The sequence below is a fragment of the Adiantum capillus-veneris genome, chromosome 16, assembly GCF_014529385.1.
Source record: "Adiantum capillus-veneris isolate H3 chromosome 16, ASM1452938v2, whole genome shotgun sequence".
In the NCBI taxonomy this organism is placed as follows: Eukaryota; Viridiplantae; Streptophyta; class Polypodiopsida; order Polypodiales; family Pteridaceae; genus Adiantum; species Adiantum capillus-veneris.
Window position 1 is genome coordinate 91224029 of NC_140946.1, and position 15337 is coordinate 91239365.

The 15337-nt window shown below is 48.2% G+C and overlaps 1 protein-coding gene across 4 annotated transcripts in view; it reads right to left on the reverse strand.

The window, feature by feature from the left end:
- LOC147439440 (mechanosensitive ion channel protein 10-like) overlaps positions 1 to 15337 on the reverse strand; it is a 97482-nt gene that overhangs the window by 41923 nt on the left and 40222 nt on the right. For 3 of the 4 annotated variants that reach the window (XM_086485295.1, XM_086485296.1, XM_086485293.1), the window contains exon 2: positions 9158 to 10189. In XM_086485295.1, coding sequence (XP_086341421.1) covers positions 9158 to 10054 — 897 coding nt within the window. In that variant the 5' untranslated portion in view covers positions 10055 to 10189. Of the gene's footprint in view, positions 1 to 9157; positions 10214 to 15337 lie in introns of all 4 variants that reach the window. The other variant, XM_086485294.1, reaches the window with a different exon arrangement.

The following is a 15337-nucleotide window of genomic DNA, read 5'->3' on the forward strand; positions in this document are numbered from 1 at the left end:
TGGACCAAGCCGCTGCCCCCCAAGTGTACTGTCGAGCCATGGAAAGGGCAGGCATCAGCCGAAGAACTCGTAGCCACACCTACTGGGCCGAGGGACAGTCCCAAAGACAGTGACACTGACTCTCCACCAACTGGTCACAGGCTGCACATGCAGCCGAGAGACCACTATGCACAAGCCAGCTCCCTACAGCTATGGCTCTGTGTGCAACCAGCCACTGGAACAAAGTGACGCGCCTCGGCTGTCTGGAGTCCCACAGCCTCTGCCAAAAGGCTGCCAAGAACTCGACTGTGAGGCCCTCCTCCTACCAATGACGTGCTGCAGCGGGGTGGGCCTCTCTCTGTGCTGCAAGTATATGACGTCCAAGCCGAACAGTGTACTGAAAGAGGGGGACTCCTGAGCGGTCTGCAGAAGAGAAGGGGTCCCTCCGTAGCCACTCACCAGGATCCCACTGTACTCGTGCAAGTGGACAACACTCCCAAGCCCATAGCCTCCAGTGTCCAGTCTCAAGAGCTGCTGGGTCAGGGTCTATGACGCAAGTCCTCCAACAGATGCCCACAACTTGGATCCTCTGGAAACAGCACTCTGCTACCTACGGGGCCTCTACTACAACTCGCTGTAATCGTCCCCCACCCAGAGCTCGAAGAACAGGGCTGGGATAGTCTCTGAGCAGGCCCCGACTGAAATGAGAACCTCCAGTCGTGTGACGGCTCCCATCCACCGGGGTGCACTGGCTCAAGAGGCGTGAGCCACTCAGCTGGAACTGACTCTGAGATGTCCTGACACATGCTCTGCACCCCTCGCATGCCCTGTAGCTGGACACCCTGCACCTCCTCTGACAAACCTGTGAACTCTAGCCAGTCACCTAGAGAGCGCGCTGGACCTGCTGCCATGGGACTCCAAGAAACATGAGGCCGACTCCCAACCAAGTGGCCTCTCTGAGTGCTAACCATGGGGTTCCAGACAAGGGGCTGCCGTAGGCGCTCCTCCGTGCAAGTCGGCTGTCTCTGCTCTAGGCCACGAAGTAAGAGCTCCCAAGATCGAAGCAGACTCACAGCGAATCGGTCCTCCAGTCTCCTGCTCAAACCAACTCGGCGCAACTCTGTAAAGATCCATCTGGTCGAAGGTTGCCAAGCTCCTCCTGACTGAGGCACCCTGGCACGAAGCCTCTGCAGCAAGAATTCCTTCCAGGGCTCCTCGCCTGGAGAAAGTCCTCTGACGACGAACTTCCCAAGAAGGGCTCTGCTCTGCTGTGCTGGATCAATGATCCCAAGCCCTCCCTGAGAACAAGGAAGTGTGATGACCGACCAAGCCACCTTGGCTCGGGCAATTTGAGTGTCACGACCTGACCAAAGGAAGTTCCTGATCAGCCTCTCTACCTGGTTGATACAAGAACTCGAGAAGATCCAGCAAAAAGTGATGTACCACATAGTCGCCAACAACACCTGGTTGGCAACTACTACTCTACCAGCCAACGAAAGTCGTGCTGAGCTCCAATGTAACAGCTTTCTCCTGATGGACAGGAGAAGAGGAGCAATCTGCTGCTCGGGGGACAAGTCCAAACCAACCTGACAACCCGAGTACCGAACTGCAGTCCCTGGAGGAATCCACCTGAAACCCTCTCCTGGCATCCAATCTGGCACAGGAGCACTGCCAACCGAGAAAGCCATTGTCTTTCTCCAGTTGATCAGTGCGCCCGATGCACAGCAGAAGGTCTCCAAAGCCTGCTCACATCTGTGTAGATTGGCCTCCTGGCCCTCTAAGTACAAGGCTGAGTCGTCGGCAAACTCAGCGTCCAGAAGCTCATCCCCTCGTAAAGGGAGTGCTAAGCCCCTCAGACCAACCTGCTGTGACACCAAAAATTTGCTCATCGCCTCCGCATAGAACAGAAAGAGAAAGGGGGCAAGAGGACAACCCTGTCTGGACGATCGTGTGAGCATGAAGCGCTCACCTCTACCTCCTGCCAAAAGCACCTGACTGTGAGCCTATCTGTACAAAGCTGACACTCCTCTGATCCAAGCATATGAGAAGCCCATCCTGCGTAGAGTGCCCTCTAGAAAGTCCCAGTCAACTCTGTCGTATGCCTTCTCAAAATCGAGAAGAAGAATCACAAGGTCCTCCCCATGGAGCCGTGCCAGGGTAGAAGCCTCCCAGAAAGTGAAGATGTTGTCAAGGATACTGCGTTCCTTGACAAAACCTGTCTGAGTCCCATGTATAAGGCTCTCCAAAAGTGGCTAAATCCTCAAACTCAGAGCCTTGGGAAGAATTTTGTAGGTTGAGTTGAGGATGGTGATGGGGCGCCACTGTCGAATCTCATCCAAGGAGCCACCCTCCTTTGGAATGAGGTAAATCAGGCCCTCACTCATGCTATCCGGCATCACTCTTGTGTGCAGAATGTACTGAAAGGCACTACAAAGATCTGGGCCAAGCAGGTCCCAGTACTCCAAGAAGAAGCTGGGAGTCAGCCCATCCTCACCTGGACAGATACCACGAGGGAGGGCCCTAAGAGCCGTGTGCAGCTCCTCAAGCTGAAGAGACATCTCTAGCCTCTAGCGCATCTCCTCAGTCACAAGACAAGGCATCTGTGCCCAAACCTGCTCCCTGCATGCATCCTGCCGCTCTGACTGGGGCTCAGCCAACAGTAACTCACGGTAAAAGTCAGTAGCAACTGCACGCATATCCTCAGGCTCACAAACAACTGACCCATCGGGTCTCCTCAACTGATTGACCTTGGCATGCGAGTGCCGAGGTCCCACTGTCTCAAAAAAAGCACCTATCACTCTGTCTCCCATCTGAGTCCACTGAGATGCCTGTCGGTGAAAGGCAAACTCATGACGCCTCTCCTCTGTGCAAGCAAGCTCCTGTCGAGCCTGTTGTAACTGCTCCTCCAACCATGGACTGTCTGGATGCTGCTCCTGCATCCTCTGTAGTGAAGCAATGCCTCGTCTGAGACGCTGCTCCTCTCTCGCTGCAGCCCGTCGAGCCAGAGACTCCTGGAGAAAAAAGTGGCTAAGCTGAGCTAGGCCTAAGGCCACTCTGTCTGCAGGTAGAGCCTGGCTGTCCATGCCCTCTGTCCAAAGAGCCTCTACCCTCTCTCTGAGTGCTGAGTCCAATAAGACCCGCTCTGGGCTGCCTGGCACAATAATCCCTCTGTCCACAATGGCCTGCTGCAATGAGTCCGCAATAGTCATACATACCCCACCCTGGATGCCTCCAGGTCCAAAAGCAGCTGACCAAAAGGTATCATATCGTCCACGCAAAATCTGACCACATCGCCGAATGCGGCTCTCAGACAGATGGTGCTCCTGTAGCATAAGGAGATCAACCTCTCCTCCCACAAGGCAACGCTGAAGCTCCTGACGCAATCGGCCCCGCTGTCGCTGAAACTGGGGCCCACCTAGTCCCTGCACGTTCCACGAGACGATCCTCATGGGGAGCGAGAGAGAACAGATGCTGCCGCAACAGCAAGACGGGCTATCTTCGAGGCTGGCTTGGATGGGGAGTAATCCGCATCCGAGCGTCCTCTAGATAGGCGAGACTGTAGTGAGTGCCTAGCCCAAGCCCAAGTAGAGCGAGCCGTGTGTAAAGCAACCTCCTCTGTCCAGGAGTCCTCATGAATGTATACATAGCAAGGCAAACACTGCGTATCAGCAAAAAAGTACACCACAATGTGCCTACATCCTGCTGAGTCTGGGGGTGTCACCGCAAACTTGGCCAGTGGCCACAAAGTCTGCAGCAAATCTGTAACTCCAAGTTCTCCCATGTGGTGAGAGAACTTGAGAACCTGTGTATGCAACCATTCCACCACTGAGTCGAGGGACCACTCTGTCTCGGTCCTACCACAGAGGGGGAAGGAGAAACCAACTGCTGAGTCCAAGGCCTTTGTCCCCCTAGCGGCGAGGAACAAAGCATGGACCCTGAAGCAGGTTGCCTTGTGGTCTGCTGCGGAATCGCCGAGAAAGCGAGTGAACCCGTAGTCGAAGAAATCCCAGCGGCGTCGAAGGTCAATGCTCGGCAGACCACGAGGGATAGCTGCAAGGGAAGATGTCTGAATCTGCAGAGGGGGCCGCAAGAAGGGCTGACCCTCTCTCGCTAGGCGACTCGTGGCAAAGGTGCTGCCAAGAGATCTCCTAGCCGCCAGCGAGGGACCAGTCTCCTAAGTCGACTGTGGAACTGGAGCAGGAGGGGGGGGAGAAGGAGCTGGGGGGGGGCGGAGGGGAGGAAAAGCGGGGTGGGGCGAAAGAGGTAGAGGGGCGAGGTGGGGAGTGGACGGGAGCAGAGGGCGGGGGGGAGGATGAGGAGGAGGAGGGGAACTCTAAAGGGGGGGCGGCTGGCGAGGGTGAAGCAGAGGTGGAGGATGGCGTAGGGGGCTCCTCCTGCTCAAGAGGACCAAAGCGGTTCCCCGTGGGAACCCACTGCTGCTGAGTAGGCACCTGAGGGCTACTCTGAGTGCCAGGCTGTCGCTGTGGCCCCTGGCGTCGATGGCCACGGGCCTGCTGCCACCCTTCCTCCGCTGGAGCCCCAAGCTCGGAGGGTGACTCTGAATCTGTGCTCTGTGGGGTTGGATCTGAGGCTGCGGCCCAGCCTTGGCAGGCTAGGGCTGGGGCTGAGGCTCAGGTGCAGATCGTGGCCTCCTCCGTGGACAGGCCTTCGCTAGGTGGCCCATTTGTCTGCAAATGAAACACTGGTTCGGGAGACCCGAGTACTCCACACTCTGTCTAAACCACCCCCCACTCACCCGAGGCAAAAGGATGACCTTCGGAAGCGTGTGGGTATCTCTGACCAAAACTCGAACTGAGGGGATGCCAGCCGCCTTGGCAGCTACTGATGCTGCCGTACGAGGTGTCTCCAAGACAGCCCCGATGGCGGAGCCAATCCTGGAGAGAAGTGGTAGATACTCCCTCCGTAAACCCGGAAAGCAGACTGAGATGGGGATGTCTGCCTCCTCTACTAGCACATCCGAAGTCGTGTCAAAACCATGTCGCCACTGTCGAAAGTGGGCGCGTGATGCTCGGATGGCCAGTGGACTCATAGCTATGACCTTGGAAGCCATCTCGGAGGTCTCAAACTCGATCTGGTAGTACCCCAGTCCGAGAATCTGGACATCCAAGATCTTGCCCACCTCTGCGAGAAGGCAGGCCTGGAGAAGGTCATGCAGCTCTCCTCTGCTGGGTCGGGTGCTGAGAATCTTGCAAATGGCCGAGGTCGCCTGCAAACGCTCTACCTCTGCGGCTAGGCTCGCTTGCTCTGTCGGTGAAAGAGCAAGTCGAATGGTGGGCTCAGCGGAGTCGGGCGAGGGGGCTTCGGAGGAGTCCCTCTGAGGTGGAGCATGAGCCTCCATTAGTGTCTGCTGCTCTGAAGGAGAAAGGCGGACGAGAAGGCTAACGCTTGAGAGCTCAGTAAGAAGAATCCAACTGAGAATCCATTGACAAGCAATTCAAGAGAGGCCTTTGGAGGGGGGGGGGGGGGGGCGTGAGGATAAGGGGCTGGAGAGGCGAGGGCAGCGGGCAGCGAGCAAGAGGGGGGCAGCGGGCGGGGCTGCACTCTGGCTGGGTTGTGCGTAGGCTGGGTGCAAGCTCAGCAGCGCTCGCGGACAGACAGAGCGCAGGTAGGGGGCAGCGCGAGGGCGAATACGAAGGGGGGCTATGGCAAGGGGGAGCAGGAGCAGGCGGGGGGGGAGGGGAGCGCGTAGGAGCAGCAACGAGCCTCTAATATCGATAGATCAACACCTGAGCTCTTTTCTCACTTGCCAACAAAATTTTCGTCTTTTGCTAGTTGATCAAGTATACCTCAATAGTTATTTACGTGGGAAGTATTGAGAAAGAAATAGTTTGAGCAGTTTTTACCTCGATGAATACAGATGGAGTGGAAAGACTAACGTGCGCTCGCTACTGCTGTCTGCACGCCTCGCCATTGCTGCACTCTCCAACTCCCCCTCTTGCTGCCCTCTGCCTGCGATCCCGCCCCTCCTCTCCCACCCTTCATGCTGCCTAGTGATGGCCGGCGCTGTCTACTGCTCCCCGCCTGTGCATCCTCCCCCCCCCCCCCCCCCCCCCCCCCCCCCCCCCCCCCCCCCCCACCACCCGCCCCCTCTCGCCAGCGCTATCCCCTCCCTCCAACCTCATGCTGCACGTTAGCCCGGCTGTGGTCCCAAGAAGGGATGAGCTTTTTGGATTTCCTTTGGTAGCGAGCCTGATAGAGTAGCACTAATGATCCGGGCTTGAATTTCAGCTCGGAAAGATGACGATCATGCCACGCCTTATGACACAGCTGTTCCGTTTGGAGTGTATTGGAAGCTAACAAGCGACTCTCTTCCAGGTGGGAGAGACGAGAGATGTAGGTAGAGCCCATACCCCAATCAGCGCGAAGACTGCCTACTCAAGAGTAGCTTGAGTTGAATTCGAAAGGAGCTACGACTTCCAAACCGAAGGCTAGTTGGAAAGGGGTGTGAGTGGTTGTCGCTCGCTTTGAAGGAAGTGAGGTATGCCCAGAGGGTGCCGTGGATAGCTTGAGCCCATGAAGCATGCTTTCCGTAGAAGGGCAATAAGAACCTTGTTCGTGCTCTCGGCCTGTCCATTGGTTCTAGGGTAATAGCCGCAAGATTTGCGATGAAAAATCTTGTAGTTGGCCAGCAAAGTCGAGATCAACTCATTAACAAAGTGACTACCCCAATCACTAGTGATCTCCAAAGGACATACAAACCTGCACAATATATTTTTGTACAAAAACTTTACTATTGCCATTGCAATCAGTTGTTGCCAGTACCTCTGCCCACTTGGTAGCATAATTTGTAGCCACAAGCAAATACTTCCGATTACCTAGTTGAGCCGGGGGAGAAATTGGACATAGCACACTCTGCTCCAAGCCCAGAACTCACGGGTACAATGGGGGTGCCGAGGCTCAAGATGTGCAGGGAGGGTGCACGTGTGATGTAGACTCGACACAACACTAAACTCAAGACTCATAAAACCACGTAGAGCAGTGTATCCACACTCAAGAAATAGTGAGCATATATACAACCCAAAAGGGCAACCAACGGATAACTTAAATATCTATGACTATCCAGCTGGCAAAGAAGAACTGGCCACGGTGTCCTCTAAACCACCACTCCTACCACGTGTCAAGTCCACCAAGTGTGAACCCACGACCGATTGTAAATTGTCTTGTCTTACGTGTAGAGTGACATTGTAGCCCAGCTACACCCATAAAAGTTTACACATGACAGCAACAAGCATTCTCGAAATAGACACCCTCCTCCCCCCCCTGCAATTCTGGGAATCTCATGGGCCATCCCTGATAGCGGGTGTGTCGAGTAAAACTGAAAATTCATCGCCTACTCTTTTTCAAATGGGCACGGAAGCGCTTCCCCTTCTGAAGCAGCTGCTTCAACCACAGTCGATGGAATGGGTAGGGGAGATTGTGAAGATTGTGGCACGCACAATATAAGGAATCACATAGCAACATGGACTTCAGTGCCTACGTTGACTCCACTAATGGACCACGCAGTAGAAAGTATGAATGCATCATGGCATAGATTAGAAAATTAAGCATGTTAGAAAGGTTAGCTGGACTCCACAGCATCTTGCAGGCCTGAATGGTGTTGGAAAAAGTACGATTGCATGCAGAAGTATGACCCAAAACAGAAGCAGTGGTGAGGAATCAAGCCCAATATTATTTTCTCAACAATAATCGAGAGACTGGTATGGCCGAATAACTCTTGTGGTACCTCCCTCTTATGTTTGTTCTAGAGAAGGAGTGGGAGCTTCCTTCCTAGGGCTCGTAAGGAGAACTGCATCCTATCTTAGTGTTGGACATCAACTGCTTATGTTTTGGATGCAAGAGAGAATAGAGCACCTCCTTTTGCAATTGCATGGGCCATATCAGGACTATTGCATATTGAATGTACGTGGAGAATGCAGTGGTGCGATTCGGTGCAGATATAGGTGGGTTGCTACTTTTGAATGTGATGAACAAGTCGATGGGGTTCTGTCTCTTGAAATGGAGGTTGTACACTTGTGCAAAAGAGCTTCTGGCGGACTCAGGCAACAGCTTCAACCCAGCTTTTTCCCATTTCGTCTAAGCCGCATATTCATTGTTGAAATCCTCCTTTGTTTTTGTATATCTCTAACCTACGGATTAATCCCTTTGTAGCAGCCATTTTTAATCCTTGTATCATGCATGTTGCCTATTGCTGAGCATGTTCCCCCATGTTGTCATTAATGTAGAATTTTTTCACAGGCATATGATGTGCAGGTAAAGCCTTGATTTCTTCCAGAAAAAGTAGGCAATCAATATCTAATATGTATGAGCCAAATATGCCAATTTACTATCGACCATTTTGCTGGCTACGTTCACCTCTTGAACGGATTTAATGCACAAATATGTGAATTTACATGATGGGAGACTTCGTACTTTAGTATCAGAGAATGGTGGTGGAACACCTTTAACAGCATTGCTAGAGTAGAATAAAAACATCTAAGAGATAGGTGGCACTTTTGCTTATACAACAGGATGGCGCTTTTTGAGGCACCATGTGCAGAGTATGTTTTGGGCAGGAGTCCAGTTCACTTGGCAGACAACTGCGTAACGGTGTGCTGAGGGGACATTGAAGAAGCCTTGTTCTACTCTTTGACAGAAAGATAGCTAAGAAGCGACATTGAACAAAGACGTGATTAACCTGCCCTGCTTCTTGTGAGCTAAGAATAGACAGCCTAGACAGATGAACACACCTCCATGTTGGCCCCAGTGTAGCATCCTAATTCTCTCCATGGCTTCTTGTATTAAAACATTTTTGAGAATTTGTAAATACATTTGGATAAGTCGTATTTTTTCCAAAGTTCACACAGTAGTAAAAAGGCACTTTTGACTTTCCAGAAGACTGATTATTTGGGATGGAGGTCGCAAGTTAATAAAGCAGGGAGACCTTTCTTATGGCAAACAAGACATGCTGTTGCATAAACTTATATAGTCACAATTGCAAACTCTTCTTAAAAAGAACATAACTGAAATGATTTTTGCAAATCTGCAAGAGTTTATTTCAAACATTCAACCATGCAGAGAAATACTCGCATATAGATTCTATTCCCTGAACAGCACAAGCTCGTTCCTAAAACTAGCACCTTATTTGAATGGTTTTGTATGCAAGATAAGGAGCACTAACCTTCATAATCCATCCTGATATAAGATGTCCGCAAAATATAACCAAGGTTAGAGCCTGCCATCGCCACAAATTTAGACCAAGAAAAGTCACCTTCTCCAGCCGTTGTATTTTGTTAGTGCATACTAAGAGTGCAATTAAAACAAAAAGGCTGCACCATTGCGTGATAAGTAACCCTTTGTTTTCTTCATACTTCTCTGCAATGTAGTCTTCATCAACTAGCACATCCTTGTCTTCTTCTCCACTGGCAGAAAGTTTCAATTTAGAGCTCGATGCTACCTGCCCCAGATTAGCAGCCATTTGAGAAGAGGCAGCTGGATCTGTTCCTTGCAAGGTCCCAACAGGATCTGTTTCTACTGTAGGGGTTTGCTGCTCTGCATTACGCATTGAGATTTTTTGGGGTGTCAAAGTTGACTTGCAATAGGTGAGCTGACTCTTAACCACAGGAGTGATGGGAGGTGGATCTTGTAGCCGTGTTTTCATCCGAGTATAAACTGGAAAAGGTTTGACTGTAGGCAGCAGATGATCTGCTTCCATCTCCAAACTATCATCTGAGTCATTATGAGAGTCATCCTCATCTTTCCAGGAGTCATTCATCGCACTACTTGTTGCGAGGTCTGGAGTGGGCGGCAAAGTAAGTTTGACAAGGCCGGGTAACTTCTTCTTGTGGTCACCATGCGCTGAAACTTGCATTGGTTTTGTGCCACATGACCCTAGATCTGGCTGAAAGTCTGGAGTACTATCAGAAAGCCTTCTCAACAGGCATTTGTCTTGGATCTCACCACCACTTCCCTGCAAAACTCCTCTTTGCGGAGAACTATTATCAGACACTTCCTTTGTGAGTGCATCTTCTGAGATTACAGTCTCTGCAAAATATGCGGCTTCTTGGCCCTTATCCATAGTCAAGCTACTATTACAGCTAAGTTGTGGAGCATTCGTGCCCGATCAATGATCTGGGGTAGAGCAAAATGAGCATGTTTCTTGCACAATTTCCAAGCTCCTCATGCACATGCATGGAGCATGCATGGTACCAACCTGTATATGTCCATATTTCAAGTACTGATTACAGCAGTGTAAAATCAACAAATAAACACAGTCAGACAAGAGCAACCACAAACAGAGTTATCAAGCAAAGTTATCAAGTCAACATCACAAACTAGCTTGCATTAACTCCTCCATGAAAATGTCACCAATATTAGTAACATATAATGGTCTAGTAACTTGTGTGTAGCGGAAAATAGCATAAACATAGTGAGCATTTCATTAGAATAGCTTCCTAATGAGAATAACAAGAGTGCTTGGCTGGAGAGAGCAACAAAAAGCATAACACCTAGTTAGATAGCATGAACAATACTTCAAAAAAGAGAGAAATTAAGCAAATGACAACAGTTGAGGACTGGATTTGCATGGAGCCGGTCCCCCCTCCAAAAGGCTTTGTATTATGGTTTCTCCCATCAAGAGAGACATTTTACAATACAATTTCTTGTGTTCCTTCAATACTAGCTAGTGCAATGAAGATGGAAACTTCATGCACTACGCAAAACACTTATTAAACACAACATCAATTCCCTCACGGTCTCAGACCCAAGACCTCACACACCTTCGAAGATGGTGAGAGCTAGCGGGGTATGAGAGTAGATTGAGAGGAAGAAGGAGTATTCTTACGAGAAAGATGTACATCTCCTCACATAATCACTCATATTAGCATAGCTTAGTTTAGTAATTAGCATGGTAGAGGAGATGAGCATGCATTGGAGGTTGGCTCTTGGTTGGATTTGCATCACAAAGACAAGCGTTGTTGGTGTAGGCCTTCCTTCTCACAAGCTTGGAGTAGGTGATAAGCTTTCCATTAAAGCTTGAGAAGGAGAGAGAGTCTTCTTTACTTCACACATGAGATTGTGTCAGTGTGTGTGATAATGCCTTGCAAAAATCAGCCCCCTCTCTCTCTTGGTCGACCCCTCTTGCTTTTTGCTCTTGCTAGCATCCTATTGGACCTCCCCAGGCTTAGCAAATGGTAATTAAGCAACATAAGTGATAGCCTTCTGACATGTGTCCCCCTTTCCCCTTTTGTGAGAGCTTTAGGTAATTATTTAATTCAACTAAACTCCCATTGGACCCCTTTGCCTCCTGGCCAATAGGAATCAGGCAAGCCATTGGGCTGTTGAATGCTCATTGGTCCCCTTGGGAAACTGTCTAATAGTCTTCTAGAGAGCTTAATTCTTATTGGTTCTTTTTTTAAGTGTTTTTAAATTAATTAAACTAGATTTAGTCTAGCCTAATTCTCATTGGTCCACCTCCAAGGCCATCCAATAGGAATTGGGTACACCTTGTGGGCAAATGGGCTAGGGAGCTGACATGTGTCCCTCATTCCCTTTGTGTAAAGGGAGCTTGTGTGTGTGTGTGTGTGTGTGTGTGTGTGTGTGTGTGTGTTTCTCTCTTATCCCCTACTTGCAAGGCTCCACCCCTCCTATGTAGGGATTGCTAAAAACTTTTGGGACACACACAAAGCATCCAATTCCCCCAATGTTTGACCTTTGGACACAACCTTTGAATTTTGGAACCTTAGCATTTTGGAAGTCTTAATGGGATGAACCTTAGGGTCTTTTAACCCAATTGTTGCACATGGTTCTTTTACAGATGGCCCCCCCTTTGGATCCCTACTGTGGCCGGTCTACTAGCTTAACCAATATTCTAGCTTTTTCTCGCCCGACACTTTCCCATATTAAATGATCAATTTAAAATGAGAAAATCATTTAGGAGAATGAGATATTGATTATTATGACATTACCTCTCTCTTGAAATCATAGTCGTCCTCGACTATGGGGTAGAGAAGATGAAGCATATTCATTAGTTCTTTTCTTAGCGGGTAGAGAATCCTTATGTTACCCTACGACATCATTCCACAATGGATGACTAGTCCATTTGGCGCTTGAGAGCCTGAGGCTGCCGCAAACATGTCTGCATATTAGTCCTATCATCTTCCATAGTAGAGTGAAAAGCTCTACTTGGTGTTCGGGAGACGTCGTGTCCTCAAACTTGATCTAAGTATGCATACTACATTTTTGTGCACAATAAAGAAAAAGAGTCTTATAAGACAAAAACTTTGTTCATTTTAAACATTTGTACATTTGCTTACTTTAGGGAAGCATTGTAAGCATTGACAAGGTTTAGGTTATCCTTTAATTGTATGCCTTGCATCCATCTAGCATCTTCAAAAGGATAATTCTTTAACTTAATAAGATATCGTCGGATAGTCTTACCGCCTTTTAGTACCTTATCTTCATGTCGGAGAATGGACTCGGATTGCAGCACCTCTTCTTGGTCCTCGATCTCCGATGGGTCTTCAATAGTTGGTTCTTGAGGTGGCTCTCTTTTGTAAGGCTTTAGTAGGCTCACATGGAAAGCATTGTGTATGAGCCAATGATTGGGCAATTTGAGTTGATAGGCCATCTCATTGATTGGCCTAAGAATCTGGAAAGGACCATAGTACCTTTTTGCTAACTTAGCATAGTACTTTTGGTGTCCCGTAGGATTCTTGCCCGTCGTGTGCCTTAATCGAGCCTTGGAAAATTTTAATAAGACCCAATCATTTTCTTTAAAGGCTTGGGCTCTTCTGTGCTTGTCGGCAACAGCCTTTTGCCTTTGCTATGAGATAGAGATAGCATCCTTAATCTTTTGGAAAGATTCTTGTAGGTCTCGGCTATACTCATCTGCAGCGAAGACCTTCCCGTGTACCTTAAGTAGCAAGGGACTTTTGATCTTCCCTCAATTACCTCAAAAGGTGCTTTTCCCGTGGAAGTATGTACAGTGTTATTGTAGGCATACTCCACTAAGGGTAAGTACTTCTCCCATTGGGATATTTGATCTACTTCCGTTACATAGGCTTTTAGTAGATCGAGAATTGTTAAGTTAGCTATTTCACTTTGGCCATCCGTTTGCGAGTGATAGGCCGAAGAGAAATTTAGCCTTGTTCCTAAATTCTCAAAGAGACCCTTCCAAAAATTACTAGTCATTCTAGGATCTCTATCCGACACTATGGACATTGGCAAGCCTTGCTACTTGAAGATTTGTGAAATGAAGAGGGTTGCCATTTGATGGGCTTTGATAATCTTTTTGATAGGTATAAAATGTGCTTGTTTACTAAACCTGTCTACTATCGTTCATATTCCTGTATTCCCATGGATAGACTTAGGCAATCCAAAGATAAAATCCATGGATATGCTCTCCCATGGTGAATTAGGGATTGGCAAAGGTTGAAGCAATCCAAGTTGCTTCCTCTATCAAACTTTGTCTTTTGGCATACCACACATTTAGAAACATACTCTTGTATGTTTGCTTTCATGGTAGGCCAATAGAAATATGTTTCAATGCCCTTTAGGGTAGACTGAATCATAGTAACAGGGAATGGCCGTTTTCAGGTCTCCGTTCCCCGTTCCCATTCCAAGTTCCTGTTCCGAATCCCCGTTCCCATTCCAAGTTCCTGTTCCGAATCCCCGTTCCGTGTTTCAAACATGAGTACCCGTAACAAGGAATGGCATTTTGTTCGGCGTTCCCGTTCCGCGTTCCCGTTCCGGTTTCCCGTTCCTGGTAACTATGGACTGAATCCCTCTATGTCCTCCATAAGGAGGAGCATGAGATTCATACATTACTTTCTCATGTAGTGAGCTAGTAACGCATAGTCTATTGCCATAGAGAAGATAACCATCTTGTAAAGTAAATGGTTCCTCTTTCTTCCCTAGTACAAGGGATGAAATTACATCTCTAAATTCGGGATCAATAGTATACTCATCTATCATAGAAGATAAATCATTGTGAGTTGCTATGGAAACCGCATTCACTCTCGGCCGTCTTGAGAGTGCATCGGCTACTTGATTATGCTTGCCAGCAATGTGAGCAATATGAAAATGAAATTGCGAAAGGAAATTTTCCCACCTCATTTGTTTGTCGGAGAGCTTCGTCTGCGTCATGAAGTACTTGAGACTTTGGTGATCCGTTCGCAGAATGAAAGGAGTCCCCAATAAATAGTGCTTCCATGAGTCTAAGGCATGTAGAACTGCAACGAGTTCCTTTTCATATATGCCTAGAGCTTGCTCAACAAGGTCGAGCCTTCAACTTTCATAGCCTATGGCATGCCCTTCTTGAAGCAAAACAGCTGCAAGGCAATCACCACAAGCATCACATTGAACCTCAAATGGCTTTGAGAGATCCGGTAGTGTAAGCACAGGTTGAGAGATAAGCTTTTCGAAAGCATTGTTCTCCTTGGCAGACCATGTGTACCTAATGTTTTTCTTTGTTAGGTCATGTAATGGTCCTGCTATTAGTGAGAACTTTTTTATGAAGCGTCTATAGTATACGCACATACTTATAAAGATTCTGAACTCATGAAGATTCCTTGGTTTAGGCCATCCTTTATTACATCTAACTTTGATGGATCCATTTGGATGCCATCTTGAGAGATAATGTGACCTAAATATTGAATCTCTTGTAAGAAAAATTCACTTTTCTTTCAATTAACATAAAGTTTATTCTCTCTTAGAACTTGAAATATTACCTGGAGGTGTCGCTTGTGTTCATCTAATGAATTAGATTAAATGATAATATCATCAAAGAACACTCCAGTAAAGGTTCGGTGAGGCCTGAATAGCTTCTCCATCAAGCAGTTGAATGTGGCTAGTGCATTGGTCAAGCCAAAAGGCATGACAATGTATTCATAAAGACCAAACGTAGTGCGAAATGCGGTCTTTACAATGTCTTGATCAACTATCCTTATTTGATGATAGCCACTTTTTAGGTAAATCCTACTGAAGTAGGTGGACCCTTGTAGTTTATCAAATAGGTCTTCTACCCGTGGAACGGGAAACCTATTCTTCATAGTGATCCTATTTAGTGCTCTGTAGTCGACACACATACGATATGTGCCGTCTTTCTTTTGCACTAGTAGCATAGGAGAACAAAATGGAGATGAGCTAGGCCTAACCATGCCCTTCTTAACTAACCCATGCACTTGCCGCATAATCTCCTCTTGTTGAGCTTGAGAAACTCTATAAGGAGGTTTGTTAGGCGGTGAACTTCCTGGAAGAAGTTCAATTGCATGGTCATCATAGCCTCGTTTAGAAGGTAGCTCACAAGGGATGTCGTCAATAAAGACATCTTGAAACCCCTTGAGAAAATTGGATAACTCTA